General features: G+C 35.9%; 1 protein-coding gene across 3 annotated transcripts in view; it reads right to left on the reverse strand.

Annotated features, from left to right (window-relative positions):
* The window catches only part of ADK (adenosine kinase), a 287,218-nt gene that overhangs the window by 136,526 nt on the left and 132,247 nt on the right, over nt 1-18,445 (reverse strand). For all 3 annotated transcript variants that reach the window (XM_065842920.2, XM_071811816.1, XM_065842921.2), the window contains exon 6: nt 15,117-15,225. In XM_065842920.2, coding sequence (XP_065698992.1) covers nt 15,117-15,225 — 109 coding nt within the window. The remainder of the gene's footprint in view (nt 1-15,116; nt 15,226-18,445) is intronic.

Genomic DNA, 18,445 nt, shown 5'->3' on the forward strand with positions numbered 1-18,445 from the left:
TCCAATCCCAAACATACTGTGATACTGTGATAAGTCCTCTGCTTCAACACACTTGAAATTCAGGATTTTATTGCCAACATGACAGCAATTTTTTTAATGTGGCAAATTAGAGGAAAAAAAAGATGAAAGAAGAATGAAATGCAATTTTTCTGGCCCGTTATTAGCAAACCAGCAGAGAGAATTTTGGGCTGAAGGATCTGTGGTGTTCCATTATTTGAAACACTGTGCCAAACAAGGCTATACAAAACAAAACAAAGACAGATCAACCATATATGTGTCCTTTTATAATGTATTTCAGGCAAAAAAATCCCCTGATATGAGACATGAGAAGTTAAGAACTTTTAGAAAATAAACAAACTATGAAGTTCATTATAAAAAACAGTGTACTGAGGAATTTTGGGAAAGCTGTCTTCTCATCAGAAGTTTTCGTAATGAAAAAAATTTATGGCAATTACAAAGCAAAATTAGTAATTAATAATATTCCTTGACATCTGGGTGGAACTAGGTACTTTATTATAATATATTCTCAAACATTTATGGCTCTGGCAGCAGTAAACACTACTGACATGGAAGATGAACCCATGATGTTTCACAGGATTTCTAATAGCTTTTCTTTCTTTTTAAACAAGAGAGTTTAATTTGAGAACTGCTTTTACGCGTGCTCTAAAACTTCCTAATAATTTGTCGTATCATGCAAATATTAACTCCTTCTAATTTGCACAGGGCTTATTTTTGAACCATGATCCATTTCAAAGCAATCATAATTTCTGAGAATTGCTAGGCAAACTTATCTGTGAAAGCAAACAGAACTCCAAAGCAAATATTACTCATGCAGCATTTACAGCTAAGATGCTTTATGCATTTCATCAAAACTTCCATATTTAGCCAGAGCTCTTCAGATTGAAGGGACTGTAAACACACTTTAGATTTAGCCCAAAAATCTGTACAGGATCGTCTCTAAGACTTTGCCTAATTCATAGCACAAAGTTTCAGTTTATTGATGTCATAATCAGTATTTAATCTTCCTTAAAACAATCAAGGCACATGTGCAAAACATAAGAGTACACACTGATTTTTCTTCTTATTTAGCTGTGGGCTACTACTGCCCTTCTGCTATAGATGAGTCACTCTGCAACGCTGATTTTTTTGCCAGTGGCCATATCAACAAGCCAAGGTTCTTACTATCTCAATCCCCCTTTTCTTGTTGTATTAAAACCAAAAATTTATTTCCATTGGACATATTGAATTGGCAAAAACAAGAACATGCATATGCTACCTAAATGGGCAAATACATTAAATAATATTAAGACTTGTTTTGTTTTGAGAAACAGCTTCCATGAGTTCCAAATACAGCTATGTACTTTCTATTAATTTAAAACTAAAATCTACCTACTGTTAAAACTATGGAAATTGAAAACTTAGCTGAATTGTAACAAGAGGACAATACAGTATTGTAAAACTGATGCAATGTTAAATAATTATTTACAATAAAATGAAGGTGACTACTTTTAGCATTATAATATATATGCTACTGATAAGAATGAAAAGACACGATGAGGATTTAACTTAGTTTTTTTGAAAAAACCTTCTTACTGGTTAAAATAATACTGCTCAATTGTTGTTAGGAGGCAGAGAAAATGACTTTCCACGTCTCAACTGATGCACCAGTTGCATAGGCACAAATACACTGTTACGAGCAGAAAGAAGAAGCAGGAGCAAACTCTAAGCTTTGCTAGTCTCTAACGTAACTGGGCTGAACTGAGGTGAACAGAGGGACACATGGCAGTGAGTGCTCTTCCTTCTTGACAATCTGTCACTCAGCACCAAAATATCCTGCACTCTGTCAAATGGTATGAATTAATCTCCCAAATGGGAAAACAAGAGGAGGCAAGGATGACTCCAACTCCAAGTTAAATACATATTGGCTGAGATTCAATTATAGCTTTTAAGCTATTATAGCCATTTATAGCCTTCAGCTTCGAAGATGAAATTCATGTGCTGGGTGGCATGCTAGGTGTTGCCTTCTACATGTTAAAGGCTAAATCCACCCTTGAATTTTCTACTTAGAAACTGTTACATTCTACAGTCAGAACCTAAAATTTTGCCTTCAGGACAGGTATTAACTGTTTAATCTTTTTCTACTTGGTAATACAGGCTTAAGGTAATTATGGCTTAACAAAACCTGTTTTCAAATCTGAACCAAATAGCTTTACCACTGTGGAAAACACAGTAAATGCTCTGCCACGGTTCACAGGTGTGTGAGCTGTACTCTACTGTATTAATATTATCACAATTTTTCTGAGAATAAAACATTAAAGTATGTGTGTTCTTATTATGCAAAAGAGTAAGAGGCACAATGTTATAACACGCCTAGTAGCTTTTTTCCTAACATGTAAAGATTTATACTTTTCTTTTTCACCTCGAACACTTTTGCTTAGTTTTCATTATTGTTCACATTTTTCTCCTCTGACTAGGTCAAAAATCAAGAGTAAGAGGTGAAAGCCATGATTTTTTTGAACTTACAAGCTGCAATAGTAAATTATCAGCTCAAAGGTTCTCCTAGTGCAGTATCGCATCTCAAGAGCAGCTACAAGTGGATGTCTAGACAAGAGTAAAACTAGAGAAGCACATACAATACTCTTCTTGGCTGCCAACTATTATATTTTCAGCTTAGAGTATTTTCTACAGAGATTTGCAGTTGCAGAAAGACTCAAGTATTTCCCTGTCAGGTCAATGGTGACATGACTGCTAGTTATATGAAAATTAGCAGATGCAATCAGATTATCTAATACATTAGTAAGTTAACCTCCAGTTACACCAGTCTTAGGTTCATCAGTTACATGATTTCTACATCGAATTCTGAAGTGGTTTTGCTTTTGCTGCTGTACCCTTTATCTTCCAATCTATTATATCACTTAATCAACAGAGCAGCCAGTAAGCACTTGTTTTAAAAACAAAATTGAAATGAACTTTTCTTACAGATGAGATAAATTCAACCGAGTGCTGGAAAAAGGGAGGAAAACAGGGAGGAAAACAGGGAGGAAAACAGGGAGGAAAACAGGGAGGAAAACAGGGAGGAAAACAGGGAGGAAAACAGGGAGGAAAACAGGGAGGAAAACAGGGAGGAAAACAGGGAGGAAAACAGGGAGGAAAACAGGGAGGAAAACGGCTATTCTAGCAATATGCCTGTAATTCTATACTCTATAAAATAAAGATACTTGTTTAATGAGCATGACTGAAGTTTAATATAAAATTTATGTGCTAGATGGACTGAATTACAGGTTTTTTTAATACCCTTTTTTGATACTTTTCTACTAAATGATAATATTGAATGTTTTCTTCTGTTCCTTTTCCACTGTACAACACTTGGCAACAACTCTGCAAATTGGGCAGATTACTATGTGGACATTTTTGCACAAAAGAAGAGATGACACCTGCTTCCAATTCTCCTGACACAATTTTATCATCAACTGATAAAAATAAGAACTTAATAAATTCATATTCTGAAGACTTTAGGGCTTTGTAATAAAAAGAAGTTCAATGCTTTCCAAATAATTATAATCTGATTTTATTTGACGTATTTACCATATGAACATTCAAATAGTTGATTCTGCTGCAATAAAAATCTTCCAGTATTCTGTATAGAAGGCCATTCTAAAAATTTTAATGTTTTCTGTTCCTCTTCCATGAACTACATTTTACACTCCTGCTGTTACTGAGAAATGCATTAAAGGCAGATCACATTATTTCCCTCCTGTCAACAAATGATGGCTCAATTAGGCAGATAAGAATCTACAGCCCTCAGCAGAAACTCTCTTCAGCCCATTCTCAGCAGTATAAAGAAGCACTTAGGGACAGCGCTAGTTCTGGAGAATGAATACCTGCTATCCTTTATATACACACTCACTGAAAATTTCTCTTTTTCTTCAGAGAAAATTGGATCCTTCATATTGTTGAAAGTTTTCAATCACCTTAGTTTGCAATTTTTTTTTCTACGTTCAGCTACAGTTCATGATTAATATCAATAAATGGTACGGAATTTTAATTTTAGCACATTGCTCTACTAATTCTAAATCATTCTTGGAAATAAGATGTCTTAATAAGTAAATTGATAAAAACTCTAAGGTTTTTACTCTAGTCCTCAAACAGGGGAAATTCATATTTAAGGATGAAATTCATTCTTACCTTACTTTGTATATGGAGTTCTTAAAGAACTTGATCACAGCAAAGAGTGCCAATGATAGCAAGCCCAGCTATGAACACCGATATTCTCCTGGGTTCTCTCAGTGGATGATAAGGTTGCTTCTGCTTCATTCTAATTACTCACACCATCTTCCATACCCACTACCTGTCATCATTTCACTGAATTTCTTCATTTTAACCCTACTTTGAAGAGAAATCTATTAAAAATACTGTGGTCTCTCACTTCAGGTTATGTAGAGAGAGGGAGAAATAGAATTCGGTACCTCCCTTCTTTCTCCATTTCTTCCATTTGTCTCATTCTTTAAGATTTTGTGACTCTTTATAATGCTTAGCCTTCACCTTTCACAAAACACCTCAGTGTTGTTCAGCACCAATTATGCTCCATATGTTCTTAAAAAGAAATGTTCAGAGGCATATGCTGAGGCATATTTCATGCTAAATACTGTTAAATGCTGTTCCACACCACTTCCAAGTTTCCAGGAAATTATTGTTATATTGCATCTGGCAACAGCATAGTTGGCAAAAAACTTTTAGGAGCAGTGGCATTCTGCAAAACAACTTCAGTAACTTTAGCATAAGTGGTAGCAAGACAGATTTCATCTACAGATCTTCAAGGGCTAGACATTATTAGCCACATACTACAAACGGGAAACCTTGCGATTTATAGAGGGCTTTGCAGAATTTATGGACTCAGATTATGGTCTGAGCATGCCAATATTTTGCCTGAGCAGTTACATCACTCAGAAACATGAAAAACAAACAAACAAAAACACCAAATCCCAAAACACTGTCCTTAACCAACACAGTCCTGCCAATAAAACTTTGGTGCAAGTATGATTAGTCTGCGAAGGTGAGAGCATTTCTGCTGGTATAGCAGCTGTTATAACTGCCTTTACCTTAGGGTGCTTATGCCAGAGAAAAGTGTAAACCCCCAGGAGGATTTTCCACAGCAGCTGCATGAGTAAAATCCTTCTTTTGTCAACAAAAATCTAAGTGCCTTTGGCTTTTGTTCAAGTCAAACCTTTGCAAGGATTAGTACTGGTGGTTTTATCCTGTACATATTGCTAAAATGATGTTTTATCAGTCAAGCCCAACTTGTCACCATGATGGTCTGGGTATGCCTTAGAAAGAAATAGTGCCTAACTCTATTTCTCCAACTCGGAAATTTCTTCTAAGACAGCACTCATTATTTATTCAGAAAACTTAGTATTTCCTTAAGTATTCTATCCTTAACCAAAATAAGAAGAAAAGTAAAAAGGAGGATCTTCTTTCTTTTGAGCAAACCAGACAGTTGGAAGGACATTTACCAAGCAGGCTTCCAAAGTCTGCTTTTAGACCCGGTCAATTCCTTTTTCAAATAAACCCAACAACAAACAAGGCTGGCTGGACTCAGCCCTTCCACCTCTTAAAGGGCTAAAGAATCTACCACAATGCTGTAAAAAGACCTATCTGCAAAGCATACTATTAATGTATTTAATATGTTATAACGGAAAACCTGTGCAGAAACATTTTTGCAAAATGCTTTTTTACTCTAAGTACACAATGCTAAGCACAATATAGCCCACTAAAATTTACTCAACAGAGATTTTTAGGATATTGATGCTGTAAAAACATTTTTACTTTTAAAAATAATCGTTACTTGCAGAATCAAAAATTAGCCTTCAGGTTCCTATCCTGCTTGCAACCCCTGTAATTTCAAAGCAGTGCAGATCAATGCCATTCAGTACAGTTCAGTTTTTGGGCTAAGAGCAAGCATATATGAATCCCCTTGCAGTATGTATACATATTTTAACATTCTACAATTTTAGTGCAAAACATTACTGCCTTTGAAATAATAAGTACAAATGTGATCATTTCAGAGTGCTCATTTCAAAGCACATCATTAATCATAACTTTCTGCAAGGTAAAAAAAAGTTTTTTCTATTTAAATAACTGCACCATCCCTACTTTACATATGAACAGATGAAAATATAATTTCAACTTCAGACCAAGTAGCGGGCTACTATAAATAGATTAACTCAGCTCTCAAGTTACACACACGCACATAGGTTTTGCTGTTAAAAATTAATCTTCCTCATGTAAAACAGAGCACAATTGCTGCAGTATTTATATGCTGGTTTTAACATGGCAGCTGATGACACAGACACAAAGGTATATTCCAGGGTTATGCAGGCTATGACATCTCCACATGTCAATGAGATCAACTCCTTTGGAAGAAAGGTGAAATCCCAAATTTCAATCAGTTGTACCCAGTGGTGACTACCATTGTATTATAAATTCTGGCAGTCAGCATCCAAAATAAGCAAGTTACCTCAAATCAGAAAAATTCACAAATCCCAAGTTTTAGTCTTTAGAACAGTCTTAAATTAATGATTCTTTTTTAAAGCTTATCAGAGAAGTACTCAAACTAGGAATAATTCAAGACAGAACCAATACTGTTTCAGTCAGAGCTTCTAACTCCTCGATATGCTGGTGCTTTAGTTTTGAGATTTTGCTCTAACAAAGTTGACATGGTAACAGACAAAATTCTCGTGCTCTCATAAAGAAAGCATCTAATAAAGACTGCCACGCAAGAGGACCCGCAGTAAAAATTTCCCTTCAAATTGAGTAACCTCACCCCTTGGAGTAGAAGAGCTTCCCTTTTTAATTTACATTTAAATAGTGTGTTAAGTCTGGCCAGACTTCACATATGATTTGAGACTCAGCGTCCCTAAAGGCAGAGGCACCTGGGAGCAGAGGTCTGTGCAGCGGCCTGTGGGCGGCACGGCAGGTCCCTGTCCCTGGTGAACGGCTCTTCTCGCCGCTCCCCCGTCTGCTACAAAGCCCAATTCAGCCTTTGCAGACAAGTAGATTGCAACCAAGAGACTGATTTAGTATTTCAACAGACTTACAAATTCTACAAATGAAATAAAAGCATGCCCTCTCCCCTCTCCCACCCCTCCACCCCCCGCCAAAAGAAATATAATTTTAAAAGGGCAATGTAATCACAACCATTATGACAATGAAAATTACATGCTGGGTTTATCTCTGTAGGTATCTGTCAAATGCAAAGCACGCGCAACATCTTTGGAGTAATAATGATGTTTTATCATTTTAATTACAAACACTTTGAAAAAAATCCCTAAAGTGTACCAATTGGGGTGGTCTGAACTAACAGTAGCTTGATAGCCCAAGGGTAGCAAAAATAGATTGAGCTACCAAATTTCATAGTAGTTATAGCAGCTGTCTTCTTGCCTCAGGGAACCCGGGTATTTAACAAAGCAGACAGCTTGGCATTGGCATCTGATTAGTAATGTGGGTATTGTTGGCCAGAATGCGCGTGGTTCTATTGTTTCACTGTTTGATTAGGAATTTGGAGAGGAACGGCATCATTTAGCTTTTATAGTTAGCTTCTGTATGTTCACTTACAGGTATTGTAAAGGATATTTTCTCACTTATCACTGGCTGCAAGTAGGGAATATTGTCTTCAACATGATCGATGAAACATGACAGGATTTAAATGTCAGGGTCAGTTGCTTCCCCATTTCTGTGCCAAAATTTTGTTGAATTGACTGCGTAAGTTTTTCTAATTGGGGAGAAAAGTGAATAAGATGAAAGCCTGTTCTTCCCTTACTGCAGGATACAAACTATTTGGAATTTAAAATAATTTTAAAACATCATTCATTTCAGTTTAACTTTACAAGGGAAAATTTCTCTTCAAAAAAAATAAGTAACAGAAGAAAAATCCAGTTGTTTGGGTTTCTGAGAGAGGGGGATTGATTTTTATTTTTGTAGTCCCACAGTAGGATGACAGTGTGGATAACCACTGGGGGTAAGAGAATCTCCAGTTCAAAACCAATCTACTTAATGGTAAAAATCTTTGTTAACATGCTTTATCTTAAAAGAATTGATCTTGGGGAATAACCTTAGCACAAACAGCAATATTACTTTGAGGTTTGTGTTTGAACTTCATACAGCCATAAAGACCCCCCACGTGGCCCTTCTCTTTTTCGTTCTTTGAGTATACATCACAAATTATTGGTGCTTGTTGGCAGAGTTCAAATCACTGAACTCATTGCAAATAGTCTACTTCAGCTAGAAGTACATTCTTTTACTCTATCAAATCCATCTGAGGTAATAAGACTTGATGTTTTATTCAACAGAGCTGAGGAAAATTGTTGCACAATAGGTTAATTCAAAATGGCAGCATAGAAAATGCATCTGTCAGTGGGGATCAAATTACAGGGCAAGCTCCTCTCAATGCTTAGAAAAACAAGTCTGCAGCTCTACAGATTATGTGCATGTGTGTGTTTAAAGGGGTGGGAAAGGAGCTAAATATCTGAGCTAACCTCCAATTAAAGTCAATCATAAAAACAGCCAATTTAATGAGTACGGATTTCTTTGGGTAATTATAACACCAACCACTTTTTTTTTTTTCTCCCTCTCTTTTAAATCTGTAATTCTGCCTTCTTGTTATTGCTTGCTTTGTCATTAATCGCCTCAGGAACTTGATTTCCTAGCAACAGACTCTGCCACCAAACATTTGGCTCCTGTTCAACATTTTCTTTGTGAAAAATGGCACTGCTATTGCCGCCTGGCTGCTGCAGCTAGACTGGCTGTGTAAGTGCTCTAATAATGCATTCTTCTAAAAACCACCCCAAAATCACATGATAAAAGGAGCAATGACTGAGCTTCACTAATTACTGTGCTGAAGAAGTGTATCTGCAATTTAAAGGCTACTGGGGTAGGAGGAGAATGACAGGGAAGGACACATGTATATTCCTCATATAAATAAATATCATTATTAACAGAGGTGAGCATGTAGAAATAAATATTTTTATGATGTTAGATTCTCATTAATTTTCTATTACAGAAAAAGGAGGTACAATCTTTCTTAAAAGTTGATTATGTGTTTCTCTGCATAAGGTACAACGCACTCATCTTTAAAGAATGACATCTCAAGGATCAAAATTTGGGGGGGTGGGGGAGGAGGGGAGGGAAGAAGACAAAGTTTCTAATTCACTTTTCCACGTAAGTTACTTGAGAAAACACTGGCAAAATTATCTATGCATGAGAAGTTATACCTGAAATGGCACACGATGCATTAGATACATCACAGAATGACATAACACATGGTGGTGCCAATTTAGACAAAGCTCTTTTTCTCATTGTGATCAACGAGAAAAAAAAGGCTGGAAATTTCTGTATTTATGAGAAAGTATTTTTCCCATATTTGTTTTGGAAGCCAGTAAATAGCAGAGTTGCTTCCTGGTTAGATAGAGAATCTATCATCTCACCACAACAAATGTATCACGCTTCAGCTGTAATTTACACAGTCCCTCAAGGGGGGAGTTGAGGAAGGTGATGTTACTCCAGGCCAGCAAAAAAAGGCCACAACTAGCTGTTGCTGGCTGCAGCTGCTTCTTTATGGTTAAGACATTCAGAAGGGTGCTTTCCTGGCCACAAAACCTCTTCATAACTGTGAGAAACAGTTTTTGCATGTAAAACGACATACATACTGATGTCAGAGCACTATGGCAAAAGTTATCAATGGAAAAAAAAGCTATTACAGAGTTATTCAAACAAATATCTTTTTTAAGGGATATTTTAATTCCTGGCAGTGTCTATGTCATTTCCCATGATGCACACACAGGCCCAGCACACCTCAAAGAAAAAAACCTATCACAATCCACTGTAAATTATCATGCTCATCATAGCGGTAGATTATAATAAAAATGCTTTCACTGAATATGCCTCTGAAAGGAGGAGATAGCACAAAAGGAATTTCATTTATACTTATCTTGTTATAATAATCAACATTTTTTCTCAAGTAGAATAACCAAACCCCATGTAAAGTACTGTAGAATGTTATTTAAGCTTTGCTACACAGTGCTGACATCAAGCTTATGTTTTGACAGACTCATGCTGAAACCAGATAATGCCGCCATCAAGCCCACTACACCACCACAGTACCTCTTTCCTTAGAGGAGCACTTAGGCGTTAGAAGAAAATAAATATAAAAATACCACAGTATTTGTTGAAACATACCAGAGTGGTTGGAGCTTTAAAGACTTCTCCAGCAGACAGGCATGTTACATTGGGTTCATTATCACACGCCACAACACATGACATTTCCTATTTAAAACTCTGCCTAGGATCAGAACTGTCATTAACACCAGAATAAACTACACTTACCATTAACTTTGTAAACACAAAAGAGATGCTGAAGGTGGTGAATGGAGTTTAACTGTGGGCTAACAAAGCTAAGCAGTCTTAGAATATTTTGTACTTAATGTGGTGCAACAGAGGAGGATCCCCATGGAGAAATTTCTGTTATTTGATACATGGAAGTAGAAGGGAATGGTTTAAACTTTTATGGATTGTAAAATAACAGCAGCCCATGCAAAGCTGAGTGAAAGTGCTACCTTGCCTGAAGAAAAAGTTTTATGGCAATACTGAAATGGCCCAACCCAAAAATTGAGCTGCATAGAAATAAGTCTTAGAGCTACAAAAAAGCTTCATTGCTCCTCTATCCACAACAGGTAGCACAGGAGCTGAAGTTTTCAAGAACTGTAAATTCAAAAAGAAAAGACAAGGGATCATAATGCAAAAAATATGGTGTAAAAATGGTCCTACATCTCTATACTGAACACAGATAAGCACCAGTATCAGTAAGGCCATACCTATACGAAATGGCTAGGCAATAAGTCTATGTAGATACTACTGAGAAAAGCTTTCTAAGCATACAAACTATAGCCACAGAATACAAATTCAAATACAGTCCCTACACAACAATCTACTATTTTATTTTGTACAGAAAAGAGATAAGCATTTTATTAAAGGAAGATCTGTTTGTTTTTGGAAGCTGCTTAACTGATCCATTCTAAGCTAAGACTCAAGTGACTACAGACTGGGAACTTAAGTGCAGTCAATACTGTCATTTCATATGCTTAGTGAAGCAATGTACAGGGTGTTTCAAAAATATTAACCCAATTTGAAATCACTACATCTTTGAAATTGGGTTGATCTTTTTGAAACACCCTGTGTTTAAGATAAAAAGAAAAACTGAAACACTGAAGGAACTTTCAAGAACACATTTATTACTTCAGCACCAAGATATTAGCATCAAATGATAGTGTTTCAGCCACCTAATGCCTCTGACTGCAAACATTAAATGAATGCAGCTGTTGGACTGAAGGACAAATTGAGTAAAACTAAATAACTGGCAGAAATAAGGATGGATAACTGGAAAAAGAGAAAACACATATCTGGGAAGCACCACACTTGGGGTAATGATGTTCAAATACTGGCAGAAAGTTAAAATTCAGCTGTTTGTATGAGCAAGCAGTATCAATTGTCACAGAGGTAAGATTTCACAAGGTTAAGTGCAGCATTTAATGAAGGAAACCATTTCCTGATTTTCCATTTTCTTCCCATTATGAAAGGACAAGTGCAAAATTCTTTACCCACATACAGTAAGACAGAGGTGCTAATTGGAGTCAAATGACAACTAAAATTCTCCTCAATTTTTCTGCTCTCCTAAATAACTCTTATTGGCAGATTATTTTTTTAATCAAAAACATTGACAATAAAAATATCTTCGCATTCCAGGCCTTCATAACATATGAAAATTAATAACTATACACTGCAAGTTGCATTAAAAATGTTTAAACGTTTGTCTGTAATGCCAAAGAAACTGAGCACCAGCAACTCCCACAGATTTCAGTTGGTGCTAAAGAGACTGATGATCTTAAAAAGAAGAAAATACAACAACAAAACCACACAGCACAAAACCCCCCACAACCCAATACACGTTATAGAATTCTTAGAGATGCCTACGTAAATACGGCACTACCATCAGCTTGTTAAATGCCTCTGAAAATAAGACAAAGGTGCCCAAATATGAAGTTTTATCACCCAAGTTTGTGAGATGCAACTCTAACAAATAAAAATTCCACAGTGCAAGTCCTGACAGAAAGCATATTCACAGAAAGATAAAAGAATAAAAACCTCACAAAACACAACTTAAGATTATTTTCATGACAGGTTGTATCCCATTGACAATTTTAGAGACAGAATGACAATGTTTAGTGTGACCATAACTCTCAAGTTATTCTGCAATAAGGGAAATGTCTGAGGAAGAGACATTTTCTAGCTCCAGTAGGAACCAAGTAAAGTCACTCACAGTGAATTCTAATCAGACACCAGCAGCACAGGTAGCTGATCCACAGCAAAATGAATATGAATAGACTGGAAGATATTATGTCAATGGTAGAAATTACTGGAAGTATATGAATTATATCTGGAGAAGGTAACAAAATTGCATAGAGTTTGACAGCACATATAATCTATCCTAAATGAAACAAAGTAGAGTAATTTAAAAGGATTAAAATATACTTTTAATGTCTACCATCTTTGAGAGATCTGGGGCAGCCTCTGTATTTTGCTTGTGTCTGTGATTTACAGGGTCCTATTCTTTGCTAGTCTTTCTCCAATTTGTCTGCCGGATCTGATTACCAGATGGCTAAAATAAATGTATTGTGTTCATTCATGGTAACAGAAGCTGTCTTTAAGGGTTCTTTCACGGCTTCACTATCTTTTCCTTTGTACCTACTCCTCCCTCTGTGAATTGATTAGATTTCAGAGCTAAGTTTCATCTGAGAGCTGTTCTGTTGAATGCTGCACTGAAAAGCCTATCATCTATTCTAGGAAGCACATACAGATGACCACAGGATATCACAGACCTGTGCTAAAGCAACAACTGCCATACTCTGTCAAGAAAATAGATTGATTGATAATCTCAGGACATGGATTTCCAGAATAAGTATCTGTCACTAACATACATTCTAATGCAATCCAAGAAATAGGTGACAGTTGGACAGAAAGAGGGAAATGAAAAGCAACATACGCACAGTACAAAGCCAAGGAAGGTAACAAGACTAAAATGAAGACAGACAACAGTAGACAAATTAAAGACTCAGGGAGCTACCCTGTACCTCAGGAGTGGTAATTGTTCAGTACATGGTTTTGTTTAGTCTGGTAAACTGCTACAAACCTGCAGGTAAAGAAGCTAAATGAAAGAAAAGGGCATGAGGGAAGGTGTACAGTTCTACACATTATCTCCTTTCCTTAACACATGCAATCTGTAATCTAAAGTAGTAACACTGTCCTAGAAATCTCTTAGCTGCACCCAGCCTTGAGTGCTTTTACTACAGGTGTGAACTCGGTTCTTTACTCAACAGATCTCCTCCTGCAATCAGATGTTTACCTAATCTGAATTTCATTTTGCAAATATCTAATATATTAGCACTTCAGTGTCATTTATTTATCCATTAACATATGAGCACCTTGGGTTTTATTTTCAGTTTAGTACAATAATTCTGTCTGTTAGTCAAAGCTTGGATGCCACAGAACCGGTATCTGAAGAACAGCTTTTATTATATACGAAAATCAGTGTAGTCAATCACCTAGTCAAAATTTAAGTGATCAGTCTCATTGACCACAGAAGAGTAGCTTTGGAACTAAAATAAGGTGAGAACTATATCTTAAAAAAAACCAACAACAACAAACCTGCCTTTCACCGCATATAATGTTTCCCACTTTTCCTGAAGCATTGGCAGTAGGTTAATTTTTTCTAAATCGTATATTGGAAGCTTCATTGGTATGTATGTATAAGCATGGTAAAATAATTAAAAAAAAAAAACACTTAGTGCAGTAGAGCTTTTGGTAACATTTGTCATTCTTCATCTTTATTTAAACTATACTCTTAGCCTTTCAATATTTTTTTAGCCAATAGCATTAATTCCTAAGCATGGCATTTGGAACAGACTGAGGTATAATTATGGGGAAATAAAAAATGCAGAACACTTGAAAAACAGAAACAAAAAATGATTAGATAATACACCCATGTATTTTTTTTAACCGCAGCACAAACATATGGTCATAGCAGTGGGATGTATTTTCTTTGTATACTGAGAAGGTTCTAAGTATTTTTTGACAGTTATAAAGGGGCAGTCTTGGCCATACACAAGAATCAATAACAACCATGTAAAGCCTACAGCAGTGCACACTAACAGGCTGTAAGAGACATTAACACTAGCTAAAAGAAATAACTGTATTTTCAATGAACTTGTTCCTCCTGGATAATCAATTTTTTACACTTCTTACCAGCTGTTCCCACATAGCTCAGGTAGTGGAATGGAAGCAGCTGTCATACAGAATCCATATATTACATGCATGTTATGAGGTTTTAATCTGTCGTAGTTGTTTTATGTTTGCTAATTTTGATCAGTCAGTTCAATTTGAAAGCAAGATGAAAACAAATTCACCACTTCTATTTAGGCAATATGTAATCTACACAAATACACTAATCTGGCTTGATTCATTCTGGATGGTAAAAGAAGAATACTAATTGTGAATCTACTAATGCCCCATCCTGAAAACCCCTTTATTCCAGAAGTAAGATTTCATCATTAAAATTAGTTTGCCCCACCACCCACATTCAAGAGATCTGTCACAATCATTGTTTCTGAAATACTGAGTTATAAGGTGCCATAGTAATTACTATGGAATAAATAGCAATTAAGATTGTTCACACAAATAAGCTCAAACTGTTTGCAGTGAATAATTATGCTAATAGTGTTTTTCTACATAATTTGTGCATCCTTCACAACAATTTACTAGAAAATGTGAAATGTAAATTTGATGCACTACTACAAAAGCTCTGAAAATATGTTTTAAGAAAGCACATAACTAAAACATACTTCTACATTTGTACATTTAAATTCACAGAAACCAAACTATGCTGAAATGGAAGCATTTTCTTTCATTGTATTCCTATGAAATCATCCTAAACCATACACAGACATGCTCATTGCTTAAACCTCACAATGCTGTAATGCAAATTTTAGTAATTTGAAAGAAGCTGAACTTACTGCTATATAATAAACTTTGGCCTTTTCCACCAGCTTCCAGTTCTTCTCCAAATCAAGATGCTTTTCTTTCTTATAGCAATTAGCAGCAGCAAGGTTAGCTACGAGAGACCTGAAAGTGATTAAAAACCAGGCATTAGACCCTCTTTAACTAACACTACTGCAAATTTGTCACAAAGAACAAAATTTCTCAAAGAAAATCAAAGATCATAAGAAACATAAAAGCAATTAACAAAGAGCAAGACAAAACACATATATTTTGACCATAATATTTAAATAATGTATTTTAAAACATACATTAAATACAATTTAGTTACATAGTTTATATAACCTATCACTACTATGTTGTTCAAGTGCCTTCATTCACTTAGAATCACCCTTTGCTGCATTTTGTGATCAACTCCCTCTGTACAGTATAGTATCTGCAGATTTTCATTAAAACTTTCCTAGTACCTAACACCTAAAGGAAAATAGCTGCTGCAGTTGAACTTCTGAAAAGTATTTTCCCTCACTAGAACCAAAAAGTTGATGGATATGAAAGTCTTCCCTTTCTCATTTTCCAACAAATAGTTATTTAAAAAGGGGAATTGCTTGGGTTTTTTTTCCTCATTAGGTTCATATTTTCCTTTCGCAAATGAAAAAGGGTCACACTGCTACTTTCAGATGATGAACTGTTAAAAAACCACTTTGGCTTAGCTGTGTATTACTGGAAAATTACCAAAAACTCATTTGTAGTTCATTCTTTCCTAACAAGCTATAACACAAGCCACAGGACACAACTTCCATTAGCAAGAATAAAAATACTTGTATCATATTTACTTTGCTACGTATAAGATACATTCGATTTTAAATCACCCTCTTCAGCCATTCAATTCAGCCTTATGAAACAGATAAAACTTACAGATGTACTCTTACAAATGAGTTATAAAAAGATGATTATACACTAATTCTCTACTCTGGCTACCATGACCAAGTCCTTCTGTACAATTTTATTGTGAGAATGTCTAACAACATCCAATATTTAGAGAAGGGGAGGAGGGGAAGTAGATATTTCCAGAGTCATAGTTCATAGTCATAGGATGCACTGTTAACATCAACACATCACTGTTTTGTGATATTTCAGTACATTAGCCAGATAAATAATGTGTAACTATACATACAACATATGGCTATTGAAAACTTTTACCTTCTCCAACATGCATATAATTGATGTTGTATGTGTCACAGAAATACTACTAGAATCCAGAAACAATGGGTCAGAGTGAATTGCTAGTCTGCTTCTACTGAGTTAGGCTTCTGCCTCCAGACTCAGTATCATGTAAATGTGTTAGGAGGTAAGTAAACTAGGAATTCTTGAAAACTTAGTTCACCTCAAAAACTTTCCAGTATCACCATTTCTCTTTGTCCTATTCAATAAAAAACAAACAAAAGCCCAAAAGAATCTCTTATGAAGACAACTAAGTCTCCCTGTAAACTTCTTGAAGCACTCATCAGTGACAACCCCTGCAAGTTACACAGCTCAAGTATATAAAAAAATAAAGCAAAATGTCTTTTTCTGAATACATTAAATTAGAGCACAATTCTGCGCCATTTCATCCGAGGAATATTCTCAGGGCCTATCAATTTAATTCTAAAGTCTAAAGACACTGAGAACTAATGTGAATTTGGAAAATTTAAGAAACAATGTTTTATGAACAAATAAACCAAGTCTCAGTAGCAGCACAAGTAACATGACAAGAAGTTTCATTGCTGATGAACATAGTCATTTTGGAGACAAAAAAAAAAAATCCACAGGAGAACGAAGCAAATCCAAGAAAGATATGCAGAACTGTGGTAAATTTCTGTAAACCAAATTTAAAAAGCAAATTAAATGTTTCGGTTTTGGCAAACACTAAATATCCATCAAGGACCTAGCTGGAAAAATCTTGTATGTCTACATATGTTCCTAAATGAAAAGCAACTATGTTCCAGAAAACTAAGCAGAGACTCTCTCTGTTTCCTTTCACTTACCACATGCCCCTGAAACTGTAAACCTAGCTCTCTGTGGCTACATCCAATCGTAGAGATGCTCTGCACATGACGTGTAAAAAAAGATTTTACACTGAAGACAAAGGACCAAGCTTTTCCAGATTATACTGCAAGTTCAATGGCACTAAGTTCAACATGTGGGACACAGAGAAGGTGAATTTTTTTTTTTCATTGAAATATGGTAATTGGAGACCGTCAGAGTACTTCAAATCAAACAGTGTAACTAAGACACTCTGTATGTGGATATTTCCGAGCAAAATGCACAGATCAAAGTAACAGATTATGACACAGTGTAGGTACTACTTTATACTTTTATCCTGTGTTAGGATTTTCTTGAAAAGCTCTGAGAAAACAAAGCATATTAGTATTGCTAAGCCAGAGAATTCAGAGCAGTAATCAGGAATTGGCTCAGAACCTTTTCCTGCAAAAAACTAGATAGTCTTAGCAGAAACAAGAAACATTCACATCAGGGCACCTGGAACATAAATATACACAGCCACTTACTGGGAAAACCAGGAGTGCCATTAGGCAGCTCCTCCAAAAGAATGCTGAATTACCTGAAGAAGCAAGTTAGCACATACCTCAGTTGGGACAAGAGATTAATCAATAGAATTATCAACTGAGGCCAGGCTGAAGTGATTCTTACAAGTATAGAAAATACTGAAAACGAAGAAACAATCAGAGGTTAAAGACTGAGAATAAACTTGCTTGCATGAGAAGGAGGAGGGGGTTGCACAATGAAGCCTTTAGCAGCTACCATCAGCCACGTTTTTCTGTCTCCCGAGGAGTGAAAAAAGTCTCCTGTACTCCCTGCACATTCTCAAGCACACTCTAAAACAGCAACTGAAACAAAGCTACTGTTTCTAGTCTTTGAGCAAACATTTGATATTGAGAGAGAAAAGTGTTTTATGTTTGCAAGCCAAAAATACTGCTTAGTAAGTTAAAGTAGTACTTACAGACATTTTAACGCCTATGTTCAACTAAAGTTTTAAATTCCATTGAGATGTATGACAAAAGATGCATATATTTTCCTGAATTCATGATGTATGTCTACTGACAATCGTGACTTCAGTTTCCCATCATGTCATCTAGGAAATGGTGATTGCTACAGGATGAGTACACAGACACTATGTGACTGAAGAGAGAGGTAACCATACAGCAGAAACACCTTTATTGCTTTTCTTCTCTTTGAAAAACTGGATATGGATGCTGGAGATGAAGAGGGAAGTCTGTAGACATAATTAATGTCAAAACTGTAGATGAAGATTAATGAACTTCTTTCCTCCACTGAGTATGTACATTCA

Source organism: Patagioenas fasciata, chromosome 8, assembly GCF_037038585.1.
Source record: "Patagioenas fasciata isolate bPatFas1 chromosome 8, bPatFas1.hap1, whole genome shotgun sequence".
NCBI classification, from domain to species: domain Eukaryota; kingdom Metazoa; phylum Chordata; class Aves; order Columbiformes; family Columbidae; genus Patagioenas; species Patagioenas fasciata.